The 27,932-nt window shown below is 33.5% G+C and overlaps 2 protein-coding genes and 1 long non-coding RNA gene across 17 annotated transcripts in view; 2 read left to right on the top strand and 1 right to left on the bottom strand.

Annotated features, from left to right (window-relative positions):
- Positions 1-27,932, top strand: part of LOC138332601 (uncharacterized) — a 338,301-nt gene that overhangs the window by 91,789 nt on the left and 218,580 nt on the right. The window lies entirely within an intron of this gene.
- LOC138332369 (CUGBP Elav-like family member 2) overlaps positions 1-27,932 on the bottom strand; it is an 82,828-nt gene that overhangs the window by 8,449 nt on the left and 46,447 nt on the right. For 3 of the 15 annotated variants that reach the window (XM_069280506.1, XM_069280507.1, XM_069280452.1), the window contains exons 7-19: positions 27,709-27,840; positions 22,794-22,857; positions 20,561-20,584; positions 19,468-19,536; positions 17,235-17,348; positions 14,346-14,423; positions 12,764-12,832; positions 10,744-10,773; positions 8,461-8,664; positions 5,296-5,382; positions 4,575-4,622; positions 2,873-3,016; positions 2,319-2,461 (exon numbers count right to left, since the gene is read on the bottom strand). In XM_069280506.1, the coding sequence (XP_069136607.1) occupies positions 2,334-2,461; positions 2,873-3,016; positions 4,575-4,622; positions 5,296-5,382; positions 8,461-8,664; positions 10,744-10,773; positions 12,764-12,832; positions 14,346-14,423; positions 17,235-17,348; positions 19,468-19,536; positions 20,561-20,584; positions 22,794-22,857; positions 27,709-27,840 (1,191 nt within the window). In that variant the 3' untranslated portion in view covers positions 2,319-2,333. The remainder of the gene's footprint in view (positions 1-2,318; positions 2,462-2,872; positions 3,017-4,574; positions 4,623-5,295; positions 5,383-8,460; positions 8,665-10,743; positions 10,774-12,763; positions 12,833-14,345; positions 14,424-17,234; positions 17,349-19,467; positions 19,537-20,560; positions 20,585-22,793; positions 22,858-27,708; positions 27,841-27,932) is intronic. The other 12 variants (XM_069280471.1, XM_069280481.1, XM_069280459.1 and 9 more) reach the window with 12 other exon arrangements.
- On the top strand, positions 5,266-15,171 carry LOC138332507 (uncharacterized). Its single transcript, XR_011209838.1, has 3 exons — positions 5,266-5,404; positions 6,199-6,265; positions 15,063-15,171. It is a non-coding gene; the product is annotated as an uncharacterized lncRNA (long non-coding RNA).

A 27,932-nucleotide genomic window follows, 5' to 3' on the forward strand; every position in this document is an offset into this window, starting at 1 on the left:
TATGTGTTATAAGGATGACTTATATGTGTTATAAGGATGACTTATATGTGTTATAAGGATGACTTATATGTGTTATAAGGATGACTTATATGTGTTATAAGGATGACTTATATATGTTATAAGGATGACTTATATGTGTTATAAGGATGACTTATATATGTTATAAGGATGACTTATATGTGTTATAAGGATGACTTATATGTGTTATAAGGATGACTTATATATGTTATAAGGATGACTTATATGTGTTATAAGGATGACTTATATGTGTTATAAGGATGACTTATATGTGTTATAAGGATGACTTATATGTGTTATAAGGATGACTTATATATGTTATAAGGAGGACTTATATATGTTATAAGGAGGACTTATATGTGTTATAAGGATGACTTATATTTGTTATAAGGATGACTTATATTTGTTATAAGGAGGACTTATATATGTTATAAGGAGGACTTATATGTGTTATAAGGATGACTTATATTTGTTATAAGGATGACTTATATTTGTTATAAGGATGACTTATATGTGTTATAAGGATGACTTATATATGTATAAGGATGACTTATATGTGTTATAAGGATGACTTATATATGTTATAAGGATGACTTATATATGTTATAAGGATGACTTATATTTGTTATAAGGAGGACTTATATTTGTTATAAGGATGACTTATATGTGTTATAAGGATGACTTATATGTGTTATAAAGATGACTTATATATGTTATAAGGATGACTTATATGTGTTATAAGGATGACTTATATATGTTATAAGGATGACTTATCTCTTCAATTGAGGTCTCTGCTGTCAAGTAATGAAGGGGTTATACCATATTAACACTAGCGCCCCACCAATACCCTACCCCTCCCACAATCCACATTTAAAATGTAGATTTAAATCCCAAGTTAAATTGTCAAGTATTGATTGTAGGTTGGTGGATTGTTCTCACGAGTACTCTTCCTCCAGCTCTACATTTGGTATGACCTTAAATAATCCTGGATGTTAATAGGAACGAATGAAATGACCTTCACACTTTTTAAAACAGGTTCTTTGTACTCTCTTTCAGCTAACAAGAATATATATGTATACGGTAAAAGGTTTGTTTGTTCCCCTTTATATTTCATTGGAAAATTCAGTCTAGGAGCTTTATCAACAACACATAAAAGCCATGATGGTCTATTACAGACTAGGGTAGGTTTGTGTCAGAAAATTGGGTACTGTCACTTCCCTGCCTAACTCAAATTATAGATCAGCCCAAATCTTTCCAAGTATGACAGTTTACCATTAATTATCACAGGCCAGGAACGTCTTTGTCATTAAAGCTAATCTTGTTGCTTTTATTGTGATAATGTTTATTTTCCTAATTTAAACTCAATATTATACAATAATGAAATCATCACTACAAAGTGTTCCCCCCTGATATCTAGGATTTGTAGATGATGTTGTATACAGAAGTGTTGTATGTTGGAGCGGAGCTGTTCTATAGAGAGTGCATAACAAGCTAGTGTAGTGAGGAGGGCATGCACAAAGGAACATGACACAGGTTACACCACAAACACATTACAATCCAAAGCCTCTTAACACCCGGTATTAAAACCTCAGTAAATATCATTTAACAATCTCTAACCACCATCTTCTCCAGCAAAGCGGCCATCTTGCACCTGTCACCTCCAGCCAATACAGCCGAGCTGTCCAGTTCCCTAGACTACCAGCCAGGTAACAGTCGGGCAACATGACGTAGAAATGTTAATACATTAACACTTACCTTAACCTACCTGTGTCTGCTCAGTGTACACAAGCTGGCCAGGATATTTATAAAACCTACCTTTCCCAAGACTTCAGCTGCCAACAAGTCCTTTCAGAAGACCTCTGCTAAACTGCTTTTGGTAACAGACTAAAATTACTATTAACAAAATACACTCTTAAGCTAGCCTGTTTTCATTTCTTGATTTCCATAATTTGCAGTTTCACCTTTCCTTGTCAATCAAAATCACTTCACCACTTACCTGTATCATGTTATGATATTTTCAATACCCATGCACTGCCCACTGTTACACCCATATGACAATTTTTCTTTTTTTTTTACTGATAGTATTTTCCAACTAAAAATATATCTTCAACATTTGGCAGTCACCAGTTTTCTTTTACAAGGCAGAAGTGTTTTTACTACTTCTTGAAGTCAAAGCACTTTTTTAAAGTTGTTGGTTTTTTTTTAAATTTCCTTTATATTTTTTTCCAATTTGGGACCAGTGGGCATTGCTAGGAAAGTGTTTGAACCTTGTATCAATAGAACAAAGGGAGATAACTTACAACAATTGGACATCATCAATACGGTTTGCTGTCGTTCTTTGGTCGTTTGAGCTGCACCTTGAGCCTCTTCATTCCTATCTGGAACCCGTTCATGGCCTGTATGGCAGCGTGGGCCGAGACAGAGTTGTCGTAACTCACAAATCCTGTCAACAGAGGATACATGGCACACATACAGTACACCAACACTACACACACGCAGTACACAAAACACCACAACTTTACAGAACATAACAATGGAATGAAGATTCCTAGGAAAGATACTGATACTAGGTTTTAATATTTTTAAATTCTTCTCCACGCCATAGCCCAACTCAATTGCCCTCATTTATTTCAGAATGGTACTTATTATAACTTGATTTGTAGTTTTTCTGGAAGCTCTCTTCTGAGAAATGTGCAAATCGAGTTGGTCTTAGGCTAGGCTAAGTCATCAAACAAATATAATTCTAAATGTTAATTTGGGGAGAAAAGAAAGACTTAATCTCATAGTTATGTAGAATGAATGTTCCCTTCCGTGACATGGCCACAAACCACTTCACCATTTTACCGGGACTCACCAAAGCACTTGCTGAGATTTGTCTGCTTATCAATGAAGACTTTAGCAGAAATCACTGATCCAAAGGGCAGGAAGGTCTGCATAAGGTCTTGGTCACTGAATTCCTGAGGTAGGTGGTATATGAACAAGTTAGCACCTTCTGGACCTGTCAACACAGAAATTACACACAAGTGTGTAAGTAGTATTAAAACGAACGCCAACATGTATAGTCAACAGGAGACAGAACAAAACATGGCTGACCCATGAACAGTGCCCCATGTCCAGAAACAATGTTGACATCAGGAATGAATAATGGACATTTTGAGAGTTTGTGCAATGTATTTTAAGCTCTAGCATCAAGTTGACTTGCTTGAAGTCTGCTTTGTATGCAATTCAAATTCAGATTCAGTATTTATGTTAAAAGAACAAATCTTGTTTATGAATACAAAATCTTTTTATTTCTTTTTGAAAAAAGATGCAACAATTTTGTTTTGAAACAATAATTTGTTATCAGGTTAAGATTACAGATTCTTTCATCATGTCTAAAATAGTAGCATTTGTTCAGATATTAAACAAATTCAACTGGTTTTTTTAAATACTATCAAGTCGAGAGAAAAGTTCTACTAGCAGAGTAAAGATTATTATAACCGTGTTCAGTGATGATCTACATAGGCCATCTAATTCAAAGAAACTAAAAGCACATCCCAATCAACTGGATCTAGTGAAGACATAGAAATAACAGACAGATGTGTAGAAGTCACCCTATATCTACTGAGGAGGACATAGAGATGAAATGTGAATAGATGATAGATAGGCATGCCATCAGGACCTAAAGCAGCGAGGAAAAGGAAGCAGAGACATAGCAGGTTAATCAAGAGGTCCATTCTGTACTACAAGACTGGATTACTTCAACATAAATTGCATTAACATGCGTTACAACTGGTAAAAAGTACCAATATTATGATCACATGGATGAAAGTGAATTGTATAAATGAATTCCAATAAATTTAGATGTAACTTTAATGTTTCTAAAACCTGAAGTGTTGCCATGGTCCCATTGACTTTGGAGTTTCTGTCGATTTTGAGTTTTAATATTAATATTAGATCTGTATGTTCCAATTCATGACAATATAGGTATCTGACAAAGCGTAGATTGACGATGCTCCACCGCCGACAGAGCATAAATGATATTCATCATTTGAACAATAATTGGTGTTTATATATGTCTAATTAACACAAAAGAATTTTTTCGAGATTCAATGAATTATTTCTTATATTTTTAACTTGAAGTAAAATTAGAAGCTCAAACTTTTCAATGATGGTAATGTTGTAAAGTAAGTAACTTTTGTAACTGAAGAGAAATACTTAATCGTCTGCTCCTGTTTTTGATAGTGAATAAACCATTTGTCAGCGATGGAGCATCTTTTTTATTTTAATCACTCATGTTTTTAGAGTTTTTAAGAGTTACTGTTCTTTGCCGTGTAATACAGAAGGAATTAATAAATATAAATATATTAATACACATCATAAGAAATGTTAGTAAAGTGTAAATAATTTCTTGTCAAATTTTACATTTCAACAAGCATTATGATTGGATAGATTTTTGACATTCTTTGACCAATCAGATAAGCTCTCTAGTTGCACTTCTTGTAGAAATAAAAAGACTGGCTGCTATATGTAGTGGTATACAAGAACGTGTTAGTAGTTATATAACGTGTATTTACCCTCATTCCTTGAATAGAGGCCGGTCTTCAGTTTTCTTGAGACAGCTTCTATTCAAGGAAATATGGTACATGTGATAATCAAACAACACAATTTCTACAACGATTCAAACAATTACACCATACACAAGGATATTAATGGCCAACACTGCTATACACACAGAAACCACCCACATCAGCTCAACAATACGCATCAAACTATTGTAGTTTCAAGGTTCAAAGATTTTTGAAAACATTTCAAAAGCAGTGTCTCCAATGTTTTTCTGATATCCTTACAAATTTAAAAAAAAAAAAATATTATAATAGGTTTGGGCCTTAGCAAATTTTTTTTTTTTTTTTACCAATTTAATGACCATCCATTACAAGACCAGTGGAGGCTAAATGCAAAGTATGACTTTATGATATTTAGTAAATTCAATTTTTTTCTTTAATGAATTCATCAAGGTTTCAAAGATAATTTTATATCTTTTATAACCTTTGTTTTGAAATTATGATTCTAACATTTGCAACATTCGTACATAGAAAACAACCATAGCCATTGGTTACAAATTTGACATTTCATGAACTAATAAGCTAACTTCTTTCAGGTAGTATGGGTAACACACATTGCAAACCAAATGGAACATTATGTAGATGGTTAGTTAATTACATATCTATCTGCCTTAGGGACGTTGCGTGGGACAGGAAGGACAAAGACATACAAGGAGGCTATGATATCACTTACCTTCCGTTTGTTTGCCCGCAGGTGAATTAGCCGTAGCCTGCTGCAGCTGCTGCGCTGTCTGGGTACCGAAGGCGTTAGGAAAGGATGCTGAAACCAACCATGTGTCAAGGTTAGTGAACCAGTTACACGGGTACACAATCTATCATTTCACCATAACCTATATTCACTCATCAATTTTTTTTACCTTTTTTTAAAGGTATCTTTTTTCTTTCTTTTTTTCTCTTCGTAAAGGTAAGAGATCCAATGACAACATTTTTTAGCAAAATACATGATAATCACAACAACTAGTGTCAATTTTAGAGTAGCAAAGATGAACAGTTGCCATCAAAAGCACTTGGTTGTTAAGTTATTTCTTTAAATTTATGACCATCAATAATAAACATAAATGTTATCATTTGCTTTAAAATTTTCTATATCAATTATTACTCAATGATAATTTGTGGACCAGCCAAACATTTAAATCTTTACATGAAACCTTGATTGTGACTTAGAAAGATGGTTTGAGGTGTGTGTAACATTAATGAAATGCTACAGCTAGCCATTGAAAGGCGTTAGTGATTATAGTTCTTTCACATAGCTAAATCAGGTATAAAAATTTTAAACAAGGATTTCATCAAAGAAATAATGTTCGACTATCACCACAAAAACAATGAAACACAAGGCAAAACTGTACATTTCCAACTCTTAAAAACATTAAAGCAATTGGGCAACTCAGCTCAGGTTTTAAGGTTAAGACATGAAATCTATAGGTTTAGAAGCCACTATTGTAACACAGGTATATAGCCTACCACCTCGTTTATTGTGTTATTGGTGTGTCGTTTAGTATCATGTTAATTACAACAAAAAAAACATGTAATTCATTCATTTGCACGTTTTTACCAATTTTGCTTTGTTTGGTTTTAGGGTTTGGTTCTCCCCACTCCTAACCGGTAACATATTGGTGGATAACATATGAATGAACCAAATATAGGTATATTTTAACTCTGTTACAGGTTTTATCTGTTTTCTGGTCATTGTCAATAAAATTTGTTAGGAATTGAATTTTGAACTAAGAGTTTAATAAACAATCTTTGAATATCATCATGTTCTCTTAATTTACAGATCATGAGAAATGAAGGCTTTGAATAAACGTGCAAATGTTACTTTTGATTATTACTTTTTTAATTGATATAAATTAATTAAAAGGCAATTAATCAGTTTTTACCCATATCAAGTCAGAATGCCTAAAGAGAAATAATTTCTTGACAAAAATTCTTAAAAGCATTGGAAGGAAAAAACTATGGACAGAACAAATTTCTGATGATATAGAAATATTAAGCATGAAAAGAGCATTCACAAACTTGGGACTTAACAGGGGGTGGAGAGCAGATCAAAACTGGGCGCACAGCTGTATATATGTCAGGGCATGCAGACTTGATCTGGTACAAACTGCTGACTTAACACAAACGTTATCATAGCTTAACCCCCATGCAGAACTAGTCAAGAAAACATTGTAACACTCAACCAACAGGTAACAAGTAGCAAAACACAAACTCTTGGTTATATGCAAGGTCCATCATCAGGGTAGAGAACTACATCCTCGGTTAAACTTGTCGGTACAACAAAACATCCCTTTACATCCCTAAATAACACGTTAACAATATCATACCAACCCTCTCTATATCCCTAAACATGTTATCAATATCATACCAACCCTCTCTATATCCCTAAATAACATGTTATCAATATAATCCCATTCCTTTAACCGTAAAATATCATGTTATCCATATTATCTCAACCCTCTAGACACCTCAACAGAATTCCATAGAACACCAATATCCTCAGTAAATGCTCCCAGTCCTGATCCTAGAGGCCAAGTTGTATATGGCACATGGACCAAGTGATTCATCCAATGATAAAACTACATAGGTCAAAGGTTTTTCTACAGGTACTCTGGCTTTTCTATTTCACCTAGCCTAGCAGACCCTTAAATATCATAGCTATTATTACAACAAAACAAAGTCCAACCAAACAAGCTACCCCTGGCTATAGTTATAGCCTCCTGTATCAGAAATCTAGTAATGACGAGGAATAACAACCCCAATTAACTCAGGTCTTCTACCCTGATGTTTCTTATCTACAACCAAGTGCATTAACTCAACACCAACAAATTCTGACAAATAATATTAATAATTTCCAATTTAGTCAATTTTGAATAATGTTTTCTTATAGAACAATCTCAATGATTCTTTTCATTCTTTGTTTTTTTTTTCATTTTTATTTCTCTCTTTTTTTTTAACCAATAATCACATTCAGTTTTTGTCATTTGACAAATGTAAAGACTCCATTTCTGGAGTGCCTACACTTACTCAAATGAAGTTGGAATAAACTGAACTTGCCCAAAATCATTTTAGGTTCACAATGTGGAAATTAGAGTGTTTTTTGAAGAAACTGTTCTAGTGTGTTAACACATGGCTTTGTATAGTGACATCACTGTACATCAAACAATCTGATCAGCCAAGGAAGAACAGACCACACACAGCCAAAACCTGTTAAAAATCATTGAAAGCCTCAGCTAGGAATCAACATCATGGATCTAATTTCATAGTCAAAACAAAGAAACTAAATAAAACTTCCATTTAATCACCTTCAGTAAAATATAAATTTACCCAAAACCATGTTATAAATATCTATATGTTTTCTTTGCTTTCTTTAAATTTTCCTTTCTTAAATTTTAAACATCAATTTTAATCAAATTTATTTACTTAAGGTATTTTGTAAGGCAATATAGAAACATTTTAAAACATTTTGATTACTACAACAGGTATGATTCCTAGTGAAGGTGTCAATCATTTTGTCAGACAATTTATCTGGTTAGTGATCTGCAAAAAATAAATAAAGACAATATACTTGATAAACTCCACACAAACTCAGCACTATCATTCTCACAAGATGCAAAATGACAGACTGATATCAGAGTTATCTCCCTTTGACTAGTCAATTCCACAAACTAGAATTTTGTGCCTGAAGTGACCTTGGACACAAGGTAAGGTAAACTGTAAAAGGAAGGAGTTGAGGGGTTTCCCAATCAAGGGAAATAACTCCAACTTTTGGTTTCAACCACAGCAGAAGTCAAGCACAACCAGCACACCTGTCAGAAAAATGAAAAAAGTTGATGAAACGAACCTTTCCCTGGACTGAGTAAACCCGACAAACCTGCATATTGCTGAATTCCGGAATAGGCTTGACTAAGTGCATCCATACCCGAGCTAGGGTTGGAGCCTAAACCATTCATATTGTTGGCCATACCACTTGATGATAAATTATTGTTGCCAAAGTTCTGGAGGCCAGTAATTCCTGCCAGGGAATTGGATGTAGTGCCTAAAGAACCTGAAACGACACCAAAAGATTGTCTGATGATTAATACCTTTAAAATCACCACAAAATTATTCATGTCTAATCAATCATATAGAGATGATACAGCAATTATAACTATAAGGTGTTCTTAAAAAACAAAAATTACAACATGAACAGTGTATCAACCAATTTATCAAGTCAATGATAAATCTTTATACCAAAACGTCAGTAGCCTATAACTTTTGTGTCATATAACACAACTTGTGGCATATCAAATTTACTTGTGTTTTTAAAAAATGTGTACAACACTGACATTTATTTACGACCACTTTGTGTAATACCTGTTTGACACCTATCCTTACAAACAACAACACAGGCACATTAAACTGACAATTACGACACATTTATAGTTATCTATTTACAATTTCCATATAAAGTTCTTTTGTGATATTTGTCAATGCCTTCTTAATTTAGGAGACTCTTTATTTTTTTAACCATGACAACATTTTAAATTGAATTTTATCCTTAAATTGCTTTTTCTTTAAATGTGCTATTATGGTACGTACAAAATGAAATAAAATTTGTTTTCTGTTTCGATTTAAAATCTGTTTGCTGATTTTAGACAGATAGAGGATATATTTCACCTAACTTTCCGATACTTTTCCAGTAATAGCAATCCCATTATCATGTGTTATGTAGCACACATTCAGATATTAGGATATATATTTCTATTAAACATATACATTGAACCCATCCTAGAATACAAGGATTAAACCCTGCACCTCTAGATGTTGTAGACCATGTCAGGAAACAAGGAGATGATGCATCAGTACCAACGAGAGGGTCTTTATAGAAGGAGTAGGCTAGGGCGATGAAGAGTGAAGAAAAAATACCATCATTTGGATAAAACACAAAAATTGTTTTTGTTTGTCTGAAGATGTCTGACAGATGTGTTGTTATCGGTTTAACAACAGCACTTGGAACCTGGAACATTATAGACACCCAGTACTCCAATAACATGTTTCCTGAATAGACATAATAAAGAGAAGGACTTCTCTAATCAGAACAAATGGCAGGCGAGAAGAGAAAACAGATATGTTTCACTTATGATTGACACCGCTCAATATAACCACGTACTTAAACACTTCATGCGAAGGCCTCTAGCTACCATATGTGGTGCCCTCCAGGATTATGTAACTTAGTTAAGTAACTTTGCTCAAGGTTCCAATCTTCCTACACAAATGATGTCTCACTCTTTATGTCTAGTGCAAACATAACTGCTGCAAGTAAAATCTGTTCACTTTTAACTTCTAAATCAATACAATAGGTACTCTCCAACCTATTTAAGTGAACACGCCTTTTTTTAAACTAGTTGAACTAAAACATGTTATAGATTACACACATCTATACTGTATAAGGATTATACAAAATTTCACTAAGTTTGGTTGGAATCCCTCCAGTAGTTCAGGAGGGATAGTTGGTCAATCGCTGTGGGGATGGGGTGAGATGGGGTGATTTGGGGCTGTACAATTACAAATTCAATTCAATAATAACACATTTATACACAAATACTGAACAAAAAGTTTCATGCTTCACCACTGACAAGACAATAGGACTAACACACGATTCAGAAATAATACGAGTACAAAACACACAACAGACATGACATAAAACTCCAAAACATGACAGAAATGTTCATTTATCTGACAGAATCTACAGAATGCTGTATTTCCAATTACGTTATAAAACCATATATAAATTTTGCTACCATATCACAATACAAGGGAATATTTAGCCTACAACAGAGAATTCTGTGAATTGTGCAGTTAAACATTTATTTACGATATGTTCACTCATTCGTCCCTGAAGACACATTTAGGCTCTTCTAATCAAAGGCTAGAACAGTCCATTATGGAATTTCAGGGGTAAATGTGTTAAGGATGGACAACATTACTACTAGAACAGATGGCTGTATTTGCCTTTCTTATACTGGTAACAAAACATCATTCCTAAATCACTACTATAAGATATAAAATTGAATGGTTTGTGCGGTGCCAGTGTTACAACAGTCTATATACCACACTACCATGGACAACAGTAACGTCAGCTCACCTAACTGTCCTCCACCGCGGTGAGGAAAGGCTGCGGAAACAAACAACCAGCTCTAACTACTCTCCTATAGCCTTACAGTCATCATAAACTAGAAACAAGAGATGTCTGTAACATCTCTGCCACTATATATGAAATTAGTATTGACATTAGGACACATGACAATTAAAACAGGACAGGAATATCTCAGCATTGTTGCTTCTCAAACATGAAGGATTCTTTATCAGAGGATGAAAGTAATCCTCAAATTGGTGTGAATATACATCCAATGTTTAAAATGTATTTACAGACTTTGATATCTCAGTAATTTGTAGGGAGAGATAGAGAAATCAAGATCATAATGAACAGCATGTAATTACATTTATCATCAATTAAAATCCTTTTGGATTCAATCTGTGTGACTACCATTAAGCTTGTTTCAGCAAAACTTTGCTATAACTTACAATCAGACTTGAATTACATCTACTTGCAACATTAAAGGCCATATTACGTGTAACCTAATTGTGGTGTTGCCTAACTCTGAGCAAACGCAAGCTGGAAAGTTTGGCATGGATTGCAGTAAAACCTTCCACAACCTCTCTCTTATTGCCAGCTCTTGTGATAAGATAGACCCTGCCAAAATCAGCAAAGTAAACAGGTCAATTCAACCCTTTAATTTTGCTCACCCTTCTTATCGTGCAGGGAAATCAGACAAGATAAACATTAATTACACCAGAGTCTAACAACCAAAACCTCTGTATTCCCAGGGGGATTATTTTCAAATGCTTTTATAATATAAAATAACTTATTGCAAAACATTATGAGATTTCTTTTCTCTTTCTAATGCTTTTATAATATAAAACAATTTATTACCAAACATTAAGACATATACTTGCTAGTTATTAAGTGAAATGCATGTTTTGACATTTTATGATGTATGTATAAACAACCAGTTACATCAGATGATGGATTGAAAAAGAGGAATGTGTACAGAGATGGTAGGTACCATTGGTGATTTAGTGGAAACAAGGGTATGGCCAAGGCTACAGCACATCTGTGCCACTTAACGAGGCATCAAGAGCCAAACACGACACAGACTAGTAAACAGACACACAAGGCAACATGCCTCCGTCTGATACAGCCGTCAGGGATGAATGCTCATGCCGAAAAGATCTGCCTTCTCATGTACCAGTACATGATTTGTGGAAAAAATCCTTCTCAATTATATGCGAGCTGTTTCATCGTTGAGGAAGAGTTATGAGCTTCACGTCCGCCTTTTTGGACTAAATGTTTACGGAGAAGCATGTCTGTCACACTATTGAGACTCTAGTGGTTGTATATATGTATTGTTTGTGTATTAACCTGTTTTAACAAACAACAGTATTACTATTCCTCAGCATCTGGAAAACTACAAACACTGTTCATTCATGGAAAAATACAGTATCTCTCACTATCAAGTTTTGGGCTTTAAAATTTTCATTATGAACAATGAATACATTTCTTAAGAATGTATAAGGAATACATTTCTTTAGAATACAAGGAAATACAAAAGATTTTTCAACAGAAATATTTTTAAAGCTTAATCTCAAAATATAGCTAATGTATATATGACTTTCACTTCAGTATTGCAAGGATAAGAAAGTTTATTTATGTTGTGCCCGTCACTTCATTGATTTGGAATAATGAAATATTCCAAAATATGTAAGTGTAACTGAAAATGAACTTATGATCTTGACCTCTTGGTACTGCTGATATTTTTACCTTCACACAGCCAATGGAATCCCAAACTTACAACATTGAACAAGTGCCAATAACTTTAGCTTCCTGATCAATAAATGAAGTCAGGAAGTAAGCATTGCATTAAGTATGTATAACTTCACAAATATCCTCCTAGCAAGAATCCAAGAACTTTCACTTATACCAGTTTTAAAAGATTTCAAATACTGTTACTCTAGAGTAATTACTGAAATTCCTCCAGTGCACATGTGGTGTAGATCCGTAGATAAAGATCTTATTTGTGAGTAAAACCTGTGTAAAACCTTACCAGAGACATTGGCTGAACTTGTCGCCCCTAATGCTGCTAAATTCTGCATCCCTAATGTGTTGAGGGCACCTACAAAATACACAAAACATGTTTAAAAGTCTTAAAGATAAAAAGGTACCTAACTTCAACAGTTTCTTTCTATGTGAACTATGGGAACATGCAATTAAAACTCGAGATCAGTTCCTGTTTTCAATTAACATCAAACTAGGGTACTAGGTACAGATATATATGAGGAGAAACAAGTCCTCGTGACATCATTTTCTTTTCTTTTTATGTAACTGTATTTTAATGTTTTTTAATGTATTTTATGGTGTCGAAAAAGTATAATGGCTGAAATTTAATCTGATTACTTTAACTAAAATCTTTTTAACCTCCAAAAATAACTGGTTTTATGAACATGTTTAGAACACATAATGTTTCTTTTGTCCATAACAACCATTGTTTTTTTCGACCAACATCCCTACTGTGTCAATTACAAATTTGATTGATATTATGGTTTACCAAGCTAGCAAAGAGAAATGGTAATGGATATCAGAACCTACTGAATTGAACACTTGAAAATACATTTCAAGATCTTATTGTAGTCACAACTTTAAATGAAGACCTTTCCTATCGATTAAAACTGTTCTCATTTGAAGACATAGAGAGTTACTTGAACTTCTCTCCGAGCTCCCGGTCATTGAAATATTTCTGGCAGGTTCAAGAGATTTATATTCAATCATTTGTACAGACGAAACATTCCCAAGGTCATCTGCACTTAGATTGCATCTTTCTGAATATAACGACGCATATTTCAATCACGTATTGGATCCAATACTCAAAACAGCCTTAGACACTATAGTCTATTTTTGTTTTCTGTCAACTCAAGTATGCATCCTCAACCTTTCACAATGAAATCCTTTTAAAACAGTATTGGATTTCCAATATTTCATCTTGTGCCAAATTCATAATGTGCATTTCAGCAACATGAGCTTGCTGTTTGGCAGGAACCAAACCCATACTAATTCCCTATTCTATACAGCAGCATCAATATACCAAATGCCTTCCCTGAGAGTTAACAAATATTTCCATTTAGTGTTTTAATAAGTTCTAATTGAAAGATCTTAAACAATGGTCAATATTACCTAAAGTTAAGCTATATACTGCAGCCAATAACTATTCAAAGGTAGATTTATTTTTGGAAAGTGGCTATGCATGAATTTTTGTATAATAGAACACCCAATGGAAAATTTATGTTTCATAAATACAGTAGAAATTGTTAAAATATGATGGTTGTTTCCTCTCGCTCTTCTGTTCTTTTTCCTTATTTTTGCAACGACTTGAAAATTATTTCATACTTTCAATTCCTTAAGTCTCCTCTTCGTATAAATGGGTATCATATATTCCGTCCTTGCATATTACAGTTATCTGTCCTCTAGGTAGTGATTGAGATGGTGTGTTTGTGAGTGTAACATCATACTTACTACAGAAGCCAATTTGACTTTTGCTCACAAAATACTGACTTCACAATGGATACCTACCTGCAAGGGAGGCAACTATGAAATATGCAAAGACGGAATTATAGTATGGGCATGCTTTTCACCTGCGTTATTTGCTGCCCCCGCTAACGCTGCCAGACTTTGCAGATTCTGTAAATGAAGGTTGTTTGAAGCACCGTCACCTGAAAGCAAACAAATGAGATATGGATGAAACGGCCATTTACAGTAAAGCTCATCATCGATCTTTCATCCCTTTTTGAACTACATTTTTTTTTCTCATGTCTGCAATCCCTGTGAAAACAATCCGCCTATGTATTAAGCCTGTTCTCATTTTGAATCAAAATTCTTCTTTTAAGTTACATGCAAATTTATTTCCATGTTCGATTAACAAGTTAATTCTATTATTTAAAACATTCTCATTCATACTTGTAAAAATGCATTTCATTAACATATTACTTAACTAAACTCTATAAATACAAGAATTTTTAAACACTCTATGCTAGATTAGTATGAACAATGAAACTAAAGAAACATTTGCCAAATTAATTCTTGGTAATGAAGGAGAAGCCAAAATTAGACTAATAAAGGTGAAACATTGGATGCATTTATTGTAACATAACAGGGCAAGTTAATTTGTAATAAAGCAAAAATAAACAATAACATTGATAAGCTAGAATGCATTCCTTTGGCATGCAATGGATTAGATTCCAACAATACCAAGTATTCCTGAATTTTACTTTCTTGACCATTTCATTAAATCAAATATAAAAACATCAAAGACTTCTTTATTTTTAAATTGTGTTTTTTTTTTTTACTTTCAGCTTGTATCTAATTTTGATCTACAAGATTTAAATAAAAGCTTGGAAAACAAAAGATAAAATTGGTCAAAATTGCAGAGCACCACGTCAAACAGTTGGATTCTACTGACTTGATTTCTAGACAAACATCCAGTTCAGTGAAATAAAATATTAAAGCCTTCTTAAAAACTGGTTTTGATTTTTTTTCTCTCTCAAATATTCCAAGATATTTCCGATCATATTCAATTTTTATCTTAATGAGAAGTGTGAAATGCTGACCTAGGGATAAATTCTTTCTGATATATGTTTTTCATTATCCAATTAAATACTCAAGACTAGAAATGAAATTAGTAATAAGTTTAATATGCATAGAAGAAGCATGATGGAGTAAAATTCTTCAATACATAACAGCATCATGCAGGAGTCCAACAACAGTAGGTATCTGGAAGGTCATAGCTAGCTCCACGATTTCCACCACATATCAAATCTCCACACTTTTATATCTCATTGACTGCTATACAGAGTTATCAACTCTTGTGAGCAGGTTACTAATGGTGACATTTCTTTGAGTAACATACATCATGTATTCGTTAAAAAGTGATACAATTTCACCACTCAGTCTAATGATGCAGTAATGGTTACTTGCTAACAAGAGGGATAACTCTTGATCAGGATAACACAATCTATTATGTTTAGTTCTGTTGGGATTTTTTTTTTGTATGAATATTTTTAGCTGAAGCATAAGTATTTCGCCAAAACATTGAGCTAAATTGGCAAGTGCAGTATTGCATAGTAAACAACATCGAAGTCTTAATATAGTGTATTCTAGAACCACATTACGGCAAATGGTTTCGATCCATTTATAAATCAAAGATATTAGAAGAAAAAAAAAATGAAAATAAAAATTTGGTGCAGTGAAAAACTTCATTTTTTGTGCTTTTGCGGAGATGAAATAAATAGCATGGAAATGTTGTTGCTAGGTTGATCATAGTATATAACACAGCAAACATACCTAAAAAGCATTGGAAACTAAAATGAAAAGTAACATACAGATAAAGAGACATGCATACAATGACGGACAGACAGACAGACGAGGCACAAAGACAGACATACACAATAGCCTGTGTCAGTATCTGGTCGACAGGGTCTATACAATCCAGATCTGTTGTAGGAAGATATTTCAAAACGCTCAGATCTGTCTAGGCATAACTTTTAACATTTCTACAACAATAACCTTCAAAAGATTCTTTGTATAATGGATGCTTTCTCTTCTAGAACCTCCAACCAAGACACTTTCAAACACTTCCTGGATAACAAGGAAGGAGCCGCCCAAATTAATCCTGCCGATTCGTTTGATGAAATGCACTAGTGAAAAAGGAATCACTGTACGTTTTTTTTTTATTGAATTAAGAATGAAATGAAACTATAATTGATTCTATAGTGGTTTCAACATGTCCAATTTCCTGCTGTTTACCGCTTCCTCATTCCTTCCTTAAAACTCAAAATTCTAGCGGAACGGTCTAGATTATTCAGCAGATATTTTATTGCTGACGATGAAAATGATCCCATTTTTTCAAATAAATAATAAATCTTATTTTGATTAGATTTCAAAATACTTTTTTTTTTATACAGTGATTCCAAAGTATGGATTATTAATTCAAAATTTTCCATTAGAATAACCACCAAAATATCTTTTAAAATAACCAAATTTATTGAGAATTCAAAAGTTATGCCAAGACCTCAGAGTGCAGCCAAAATAACTAAGTACACCATGCATCTGTGTATCACAACAGAAAAGTAATGGTACGATATAGCCAGGCAGAATAACAGTGGAAAGTAAGATGAAAACAAACAAAAGACAGTCTGAGTGTGTGTATGGCATTTACTTCAGAATGTTCATTTATTGAGCCATGTCGGTGAAATTGGTTTAATTGGCTTAAGGACAAAGTTTTTAAAATTTTTCAGTGCAATTCGTATTTCAAACGTGCCATACTGCAAGACTATCTTCTGTTTTGATATACGAATACACAGACAAAACGAAAAAATAAAAATAAGAAAAAACGAAAAAACGTAAAAACAAAATCAACATTTAGAATTGTTGTATGGTATGTGGTATATATGTAGTATACACAGGTAGCTCTGATATAGCTGAAGTCTGGTAGGACAGGGTGCTACTTAGTGTGATGGCGCCTGTACCTTGACCCGAGTTGGAGCGAGTGGCAGTGTTAGCTCCCGTGGTAGTACTCGTAGGAGAAGTAGGGGTGGAGTTATTGGCACTGTTGCTCAGCCCCGCGAGGGCCGCTAGCAATCCTGTAGTGGGACATGACATATAGATATAGACACAAAATAAACGACACATTCATATCAAACGGCAAAATCACATTGTCTTCTCTTGTTTTATGCTAATGATATATTTGATCAGAAAATACTTTAAAACTTTATCCAACTCATCCAGTGTTTTACAACTTTCGAGTTACAGGTTTCAAATGAATGTTTCATATCTTTATCAACCATTTCTCACCTAGCAATAGTTTCTACCAATTTGTACTTCTTAACCTGTGATCAAATTAGCAAAGATTTGGCCAAGCGTTGAAAAAAAGTATAGATTGTCGCTTTAAATGCAGAACTGACTGAGGAACTTTATACTATGAAACCATGATAACATATTAGTAATATATAATCTGTATTTAATACTTTGTACCCTACATTACATAAAACAGACAGAAAACTATGTGATTTCAATTTGATAGTTTAAAACATGTAACATTTTAAGGTCAACAATTAAACATGAACAGGACAATTACGATTAATTACTGACGACACGAAACATTTCAAATTAAAAGGAACATTTTCAATTCAAACGAAAACACAAATCAATATAGATACATTTAGAATTAAATAAACTCAAGAGAAATGATCATTAAAATAAATCAAAATTATAAGAAAATAAATGAAATTATCATATAAACAAGCCATTCAAATAAACATTTAATTCAACAAAAAGTAAATAAAAAGACAAATCAATCCTCAATGAAAATCCAGCAATTCAACAAAATCCAAACAGTTTGTGTAAAGAAAATAACTCAATTTAGTCAAATCTCATTAATTTAAATTGTAAGACTATCTTTAACGTGAAGTTTTCAGTTGTTCTCAACAAAGCTTCTACAAGGATTTGATAATATGTTAATTTGAATATCAACACTTGCTGATTTTAATGCCTTATTCAATCAAAGATTTAAAAGTTAATGAGGTTTGACCGTTATTTCAAAATAATCAAATAAATCACATTCATAATTCACACATGCATGAAAGTTTAAATAGCATTTGCAGCAAAATAAACATATTAATTGTTGAGAGAAATCATTTTAACTTGTTAATTGAATTGTAAGAATTATCTGTCTGGTCAAAAATGGAAAAGAATTTGCATGATTTGATTAGAAATCCTGACACTTGTCACCTACATAGCTAACATTTCGTCATTCTTTCTCTCTTTTTCTCTCATCCTGTCTCCCATCATTTGCTGCTTTGCAAATGACAAGTGTAAACTGGCAGTTAAATATTTACTAGCACAAAGATTTTAGTCATAAGCAGAAATCAGAAACAAATTTGCACTATAAAACACTAGTCAGGTCTATGGAGAGGGAATTCAAAAAGACTTGGGAGTACTCTACCTCAAGATAAAGAAACCCAAAATTGTTCTCAAAGATGTGACATTACTAGCATGCTTCAATGAACATTTCTTATGAACTGTTACAAAGCTGTGAAGGAATGAACTGTGCATAGAAAATAAGCAAAGTTGTAAAGCATGAAAATACAGAAGGGTGACCATGAAGTGCAAGAAGTATTCAACAAAACTTCTTATAATGACTTTCAAATTTACAATATCTGATTTTTGGAAACGTTCTCTGGTAATAACAACCATGTTATAAGCAGTGATTTAATTCTAATTAGTAGTACAATTTAGTATTTTTGGCAGAAAAATTAAAATAAACATAAAATATTTTCCTTAAACAAGAAAGATAAAAGAAATTTAATGGATTTGGATGAATATTTAATATTGATATGCAAGCAAATTGAAATCCAACGAACAGTTTCTGTGCAAGAAAATTATGACTATTGTCTATAATCTAGACTGAGGAGGTTGTACAGGAACCCAACATGTAGTATATGATATATACATTCTTATCAAGTGTGCAGAAATAAAAACTTAAAACTAACACAACCAAAGAGGGATGCTTCACTACAAAATGATATATACAATGTCCCACTAATGAGTAACACAGGTTTATGATAGAAGGAAGTAGCTAATGTGGATATAAATATCAGAATGCGAAATGAAAGAAAAATAAAGAAATATAAATATATGTAAGCAACAACTTTTGTTTAGATACGAAAGAAGATCCACTACAAATGTACAATATATAGATACCTGGATTGTTGCTAGCAGCAGCCGCAGCTGCTGCGATTAGCAATTGCTGGACGCCGAGCGAATTAGAACCTGCAGAATAAGGCATCCACAGGTAAGTGACAGTTCCCGGGAACAAATTCTATGTCATATCATTTAAGGGAAATTATATAAATTCTCTTATCTTAATGTATAAAAACACTCAATATCAGTTACAGCTAAAATATACTTTATTCATAAGAAAGAGAATTATCACTACTCATTCTATTTTTACCTTTTATCGACTTGTGATAAACATAGAAAGTGTTACAACAAATAAAACATTAACTTTTATAATAAATTAACAGGTAAATGAAACAGCAAATGAACGATTAATTTCAAACAACAATTGAAATAGAGAAAAAAATTTCTGTTCTTTGTAAATGATTGTAATATTAGTTTCGGTATGATTTTCTGGAGTATAATATTGATGTATATTTGGACACAAAGATAATACGAGTACGTACATACAGTCAACAACTGTACTGTCTACTTGTACTTTGGAAACTGGAGTTGTTCAAGTGTACTTTAGCATGATAAATAATCTAGCCCAAAAACAACTTTAAGTCATCTCAAAGTGTGTATCTCTTCAATAAAAGCTTTAATATAAAAGTTTTCTGCTTTTTCTGATGGAGTTTTCTTTGTTTCTAAACTTTAAAACAGATGACGATTTTCTCGTTGGAAAAAGCTAATGAAGTATGATTGCCAAAACATTTCCCATAATCTTATAAGATTGACATTATCTTTAAAGGCATGCTGGTTTTAAAAAGCCAATTGGTAAAATATTGAAAGGATGTTTGAATAACTGAAGGCGATGAAAGGAAGTAAATAATATCCTGTAAATGGCAATTATATCTTATTGAATTAAAGAAGTTTCTAATCAATTTCTTTAACACACCAGTTTCCAAAGGCAATGTTAAAAACTTTCAACTACTAAAAGATAACTGCCAAAAGAAAAAACTAACAGACAGTTAAGAAAATTTATCAGAAAAAAAGTTGCATTAGAAAACTTAAAAGATATTTTTTGTTCATGCTTGACTGGTGAGAATATGAAGTGGCTACAACAGAATTACCGTACCGTTATCATTTTGGTTTATCCTCCCTATAAAGAAAAACACCCAAATCAACACCACGGTACAACATTGTATCAAATACACAGATTCATCCAATCAGATGTGACGGTACAACATTGTATCAAACAAACCACCTCATCCAATCAGATGTGACGGTACAACATTGTATCAAACAAACCACCTCATCCAATCAGATGTGACGGTACAACAATGTATCAAACAAACCACCTCATCCAATCAGATGTGACGGTACAACATTGTATCAAACAAATCACCTCATCCAATCAGATGTGACGGTACAACATTGTATCAAACAAACCACCTCATCCAATCAGATGTGACGGTACAACATTGTATCAAACAAACCACCTCATCCAATCAGATGTGACGGTACAACATTGTATCAAACAAACCACCTCATCCAATCAGATGTGACGGTACAACATTGTATCAAACAAACCACCTCATCCAATCAGATGTGACGGTACAACATTGTATCAAACAAACCACCTCATCCAATCAGATGTGACGGTTCAACATTGTATCAAACAAACCGCCTCATCCAATCAGATGAGGGAGTAAAACTCTCAAATTGACAACCAGTAAAACATTTTAACTGACACACATCCTTCATCGATTGGATGAAAAAACAATAAAGATTAATTCAGTCGGGTATCAAAGCTGCAGTTATTCAAGTAACTTGAAATACCATTTCGGAGAAAAACAATATGGTATAACAAGACACCTGTTTAATTGATCATGGAAATATGATCTAGATATGTAATTTTTCTTAAACATGTATGCAAGTAAAAAACAACGGTGCATATGATAAATCAGAATATATATCGCATATCACTGCCAATATCAAAATAATTGATATGTAAACAAAACTTCCTATTTATTTACCATATGTAGATTGATGTGTTTTACAAACCTTGTGTTAATCAGCTGTTCAAAATATCTATTATGAATGCATCCAAAATTATAGATAGACTGGAGATTCCAGTTTGGATACAATCTTTTATTCAATTACCAACACAACAGCAGCCATTTTCATATCAAATTTCAAAAGAATAGCTTCTTTATATAAAACACCCTTTTGGTACACCATAAGATGATCAATTTGATTCTTGGATGAATACTGAAATTCTTTAGGCCAAGATCAAAGCATTATTTAGTTATGAGTTTACACCAATGTGTAATTTTTGGTTGGCTATAAAGAAGGCATATTGGCATGTTATGGTATATAGAGTACTATCCCCATCCTCCCTCTACTCAGCCAAATCAGGCCCATATTTACATGTGTGAAACACTAAACTTAATTCATACCATGCTAAATACATCTGAAGGATGAACAAAATATTCTCATTGCATGCTTTGCTAAAATTTGTGGTAGACAGTGGATCTTAAGTTTAAAAAGGTTGAATGAACTCTAGAAAGGTGTCACCAACACCATCATAGGATTGGACTCTCCACATATGGTTGAAATCAATTAACATGTCACACAATTATTTAAACCTAGAAGATTCCAGCTTTTCTTGCCTATTTTCTTTTCAATATTTTTTACATTATTGATCCGACTCTGCAGCTTACTACAGCAGGTAAGGAGAGGTACCAAACCCATCAATTTCATTTTATCATTCAACAAGCTAACATTTACTTTATAACCCTGTCCAAAGATATTTCCCACAACTTTGCAGATGTATCTCCTGAACAACTGTAACTTAGAATCTTCTAGGCCTATATGTGAATTTGAATCCTATTCCACCCAAACTTCGCCACAAGACAGCACTTGTTTGCATCGCAAAACTGTCAAGTATTCATCCTTCCTACACACCAAATAGTACTTGGAAACGCAATAAAATGTGATTAGAATCAAGTAATTATCAACATGATTTAAAATATTAAAGTATATCAACAAGAACTCAAACAGACACTCACTCTTCCATCCCTTGCTATTCCTACATGCTGATGCAATCACACCAGAATTTTAACATAAAATGTAAGCACTGTTTGCATGACTTGGATGTAAATGTGGTTTTCAAAGCCACATTTTATATTTCATAATCCAAACCGATCTTCAAGGAACGCTACTCTAATAATAGTACAAAAGTGTCTTCAAATGTCCTTTCTCTCACCAAAAAACTACATCTCTTAATGTTAAAAGTTCTACTGTGATGCATCAAGCTGTAGAATAGCCAGATGGTATTGTTACATCCATCAATCCCTAACACTTACCCATATTGTTCATGTTCGCCAGCATTCCCATGTTTCCCCCTGCAGCGGCCGCTTGTTGCAGCAGCTAAAATGACAGAAATTAAAATCAAGGTCAATATTAAGCTCATTAATCAATAGAATATAATTACAGGGAAAAGGCCATAAAAATTGAAATTAATTTCTAGTTCAAAGGGAAATTCATAGCTCCTTGTGATCACTTGTTATAACCAGAATGTGATCATGGAATTTTACTATCAGCTCAAAATTGTCAAATAAGGAATGTTTTAAAAATTTCAAGGACAAAACTTAACTTATTAGTGTGAATGTGTTGCATGAATATGTAATGCATTCATGTTCACATGTGTTATTCATATGAAGTATGATTTGTGTGAAAGTGAAATTCTTGTAAATAAGTAATTTGTGTGAATGGGTACGTCATGTCAATGTGCAATTCATGTGAATGTGTATTTCATATATAAATGTGTAATTCATGTAAAAAAAATTCAATCCTATGAATTACCATTTGATGACTATGTTACCTAGTTAGAGCAGCTTGTCTTGACAGAGGTTTACCATTCATCAGTATAAAAGTCTGCACCTGAGCTACACAATTAGAGGGAGGTGTGCTATAATCTTCACCGACTGTGATGTTACCCAGCCCATTAATTCAAAAAATATCCCACCAAAGTGTGTGTCTCTATGCAATGCTAATGATGGGGTGGAAGAACAGATGCATACAGAACATATTACCCTTCAAATTAGTTACACTGGGATAAAAACATCAAAGATTCCACATTACAACTGCTGTAATTAATTGTGAAATAGAGTTTCTCATAATAATGATAAATGCACATGCAGGCTATGAGTCAATATAATAATACAGGTGTGTATACGTAGTTTCCACTAAATCCACACAGAAGTTTACAAGTAGAAAGAGCTTAGTTCTTGTATTTTACATGTTTAGGAATAGAAACAACTAAGTTCTTGTCTTTCCACTTCTTTTTATCAATGAATCTTGAATTTGTTACCTAGATTACAATTAATTAACAACATAATGCTGTGCTAATTGTTATTTTGGCTGACAGCTATTATATGTGTAATGATACTGTTATATTATTACACATCTATATTACTAGAGTTTATTTCTGTTTGGCTATTCTCCTCACAGTAACCTAACTGCACTTCCTCCGCCCACCATTTTCTCATTATACATTCTATACTTCAGATAGAAGCCAGTCACTAATTGATAACTCATCTCTGACAGAAACAATATAGGAACCTTAGACAAGCAACTCAAGCACCTGCTCTGACTTGTTAAATAAAGAGAAGGTCTTCAACCCAAACCTCATCTCTAGACTCATCAATAGTCTTACATGGTTGTTACTGCGGTAATTAACCCGCTATTATCTTTCAATAGTCTGGACATTGAGAAGACCTAAAGAATATTTCAAAGGTACATCTTTTTCACTATTACCTTTCAATAGTCGGGACAGAATATTTCAAAGGTACATATCCTTCTGACTTGTAAGGAATCATATCTCCTCACTAGAAGAACATTTAGAAATGGCTATAGCAGCTATTATGTTTGAAAATCTATGTTTAATCAAGATTTTTTTATAGAGTTCATAACCTTAACAACTGTTTCTTTTCTTTATACAGACTTTGTCCTCCCATCTTTTTCCTTTTGTTAGAAGATTTACACCTATCATCTGCATATTTTCCAAGACTTCAACCACCTGTACAGATTCAAAAGTTTCTTTGAATACTTAGTGTATTAAGCATGAAAGTTCTTTTAAAATAGCTTTTTGTCAGAGCCAAACATAGCGATTAGCATTTCATTTTGATGAGTTTTGATTATATGTAAGTGTCTGGTATCAAAGTCATCCATCTTTATAGTCGACTTTCAGGGAAAAAATCCCCGAACAAATTCTATCTGTACAGCTGCTGGCTTTTTTTAAGAAAACTAACAGGTAATTTTTAGAATATTTTTTTCGATAATTCTTTGCCTTCACTTTGCAACACATGTTGCTAAGGACAGTGTTTCGCCAGCTAGAAGTTCAAAACATTACTTCATAACTGAAATATTATATGTATATTGCACGCTTTCCTTTGAAAAGCGTATTTCTTTGGACTGACTTACTAAAGGAATCAAAGACTCTAATGAATGAGATTTTCATTTAATACTCTATTTCAAAAAGGTTTGCTATTAAAGAGTGATTCATCTTAATTTCGCGCTGGGGATGCTGATTAAGGTATAGAGGAAGAGTGTGCTAGATACAAGTTGGCCCAGTGTAAAAGTACAGGATGATCAAATTGAGGTATCCATGGAATCCAACACACTAAACAGGTAACAAATTGATAGACTGAAATAACATACCAGCCTCTCTGAACAACTGAAATCTAACTCCATCCACAGACCCTTCAGTCAAGTGGGCTTTTTTCGTCATTTAAATAGGTCTTGGCATTCAGAGACCCTTGAACCAAGACTTTTTTCTATGTTCATTAAATGGGTCTTATTAAATACAACATAGCTCTTTTTTTCCACCGCTGAATTGGAGCCATATTTTTTCCATATAATTTTGAGGGGAATGTATACTGCTGGGCAAATGGCTTTCCTGAATTAAGACTGGCCTGGCAGACTAAAGAGTAGGAACAGTGTGCGATACCACCAAGGGATTATAGAACATAGTTTTGGGAGTTTTTAGTTAATTTCCCATAATTCTATCCCGGTTCTGACAAGATCTCCTGCTGGTTTGTATGGTCTTTAGACCCAGCTCTCCGGCTATTAACCACCAGAACGTGTGTAGTATACACAGCTCACAACTTCCAAAACTAATTCAGTTAATCGGACAGGAATCCTCCAGCACTATGGCTATACAAAACGATACCCTTATGACCGAAACCCCTCGCCCCATCTGGTAATAGTGAAGAAGTATGACATTATCTACAGCCAAAACAGATGCACTACAACAAACAAATCATTTCTCAGGTGCTTTCTCAGCTTGCCAAAACAATTACAATATGTCTACCATTTTTATCATCTCAATATCCATTACAAGTTCATTTTACTTAAGCTGAAATTTGAGTAGATTTCTTTTTTTCTTTTTTTAACTCTGAAAAGTATAACATTCTGCATTTTAGACATAAGGATTTAATAAATGATTCTGAATTGACAATATGGTACGAGAAAATGTTCGGTAATAATTTCAAAGTTATGAAAAGTCAAAAATCAATGCTAGGGTAAGTTGCATCAAGCAATCCAATCTTGCTAGGTCAATTAGACAGAGTAAATCATATAAAACAGCAATCCTATATGTATATTCCTGTCGACATTTAAACAAGGAAGATGCTGTCGATGTATTACGTAGAGACCGGTGTACAGCTGATGCCAGCCATACAATATTCCTCAGGTGATATGTTCAGCCCACATCCACTCCTATAATGATCAATCTACGCCTTCCAAAGATGTTCTCATGACTACGACAATCTGCAAAGGCCACTTGGATAGAAAACAGATTTGTTAGGAAGCTGGCATCCTCAATGAGTCAGAGTAATGATCATTTCTTGTGTACAAGTAGAGACTCCCTTTACTTGGCCCTACAGGTCACCAACGCTCCACAACAAAAGACAGCCGGGGTAAAAAAACAGGGTCTGCCACTCAAACAATAGAAGGATAATGCAACATGTCACAGCAGTCATTGCTTCCACATGGCCGTGACAGATTCAAAAACCTGGCCCTTCAACAGTAATCTACTCCTCGTAATTATATGACAACTGCTCAAACTGCTGAATCCCGGATAGAACCGTAAAAATTTGCTGAATGTATGACGCAACCACATCAACAGGAATTTGATTAGAATACCTGCTAAATCCATGCAAGCCCTCTGATAATGAACCTAACTCCCGGACCAGATACCAGCCGATCCAGCTTGTGACATAACCACAAATTGACGGCACTTCACTCACTTGCCTATCAAGCAATATTTCCTCATTCCGATGAAGCTATTAAAAACCTTTCTTTTGACGAGGAAAATTGCCTTCCTTCCCACCATTGCTGTATTTACTTGATGATGGGTTGTTTTTATGTAGACAAGCAATCAGTGTCAATGCTGCATGACGAATGCTAGGAATTATTTTTCCTCATTATTGTGATAATCGCTATTTTTGCTATCACCAATGACTAACACAAAATGCATTACATCCAGATACCCACTTATGTATGTCACTTTTTAACCAAATGGAATCAAATTGTCTGAAACCCCTTTTCAACTATCAATATTTCTTGTCACTACTTATCTCGATTCAGCTGTTTTGACAACACCAACAATACAGATATCAAATTTGTTTATGAAATTTGCTATAAAATTCTGATTACATGCCAGTCTGGATTGTTTGGGGGATTTTTTTTTTAGCTTTTTTTTTTTTAAATATTTTGCTTAATGTTTCAAAATGATTAATCACTACTATACAAACAAATGTTATCAAGTAGAATCCCTCAAAAGTATAGCTGAATCCTACAAGATAGGAAGAAATTCTGCACTTGAATTTGAATATTTTGTTTAGAACATGACAGCTGCGAAAGCATATCTCATTCACTATTTCATGTTAGGTCTTACAAAATGAAATAAGAAAAAAATTGTGGAAGAGAAAATCTGAAGTTTTTGTAAAACGACGTCATTGAAGATAGTTGTTTCCCCATCTAGAGCTGCTGGTTATGTGATCAGGCGCTAATTTCTCGAAACAAACTAAAGTCAAAAACTGACTTAAATCATAAATTTTCATATAAGTTACATAAGGAGAAAAACTTAAGTTTTGACTTAAATCTGCACTTTTGTTTCGAGAAATCAGGGCCAGGTATCAACTTTTATATGATTTTCTGTAAGAAACACATAGATCAACATACTGTGATTCAATATTTCCTACAATATATACATACAGATAGATACTGTGGGGTCATGTTGTTGCCTACAGACATATTCCAAAGGTTGGCACTCATCTGTTGTAATTTTTTCTGTTCTTTTTCTTTTTGTGTGTCTGCAAATTTAACTACAACAGGCGACGTACAACCCTGAAAAGAGAAATAAATATCATGTTTAAGTTTAAGTTAGTCACCATTATAGAGATGATTAATTTTATAATTGATGAGAGACATAATCAGAC

Source organism: Argopecten irradians, chromosome 1, assembly GCF_041381155.1.
Source record: "Argopecten irradians isolate NY chromosome 1, Ai_NY, whole genome shotgun sequence".
Classification (NCBI taxonomy): domain Eukaryota; kingdom Metazoa; phylum Mollusca; class Bivalvia; order Pectinida; family Pectinidae; genus Argopecten; species Argopecten irradians.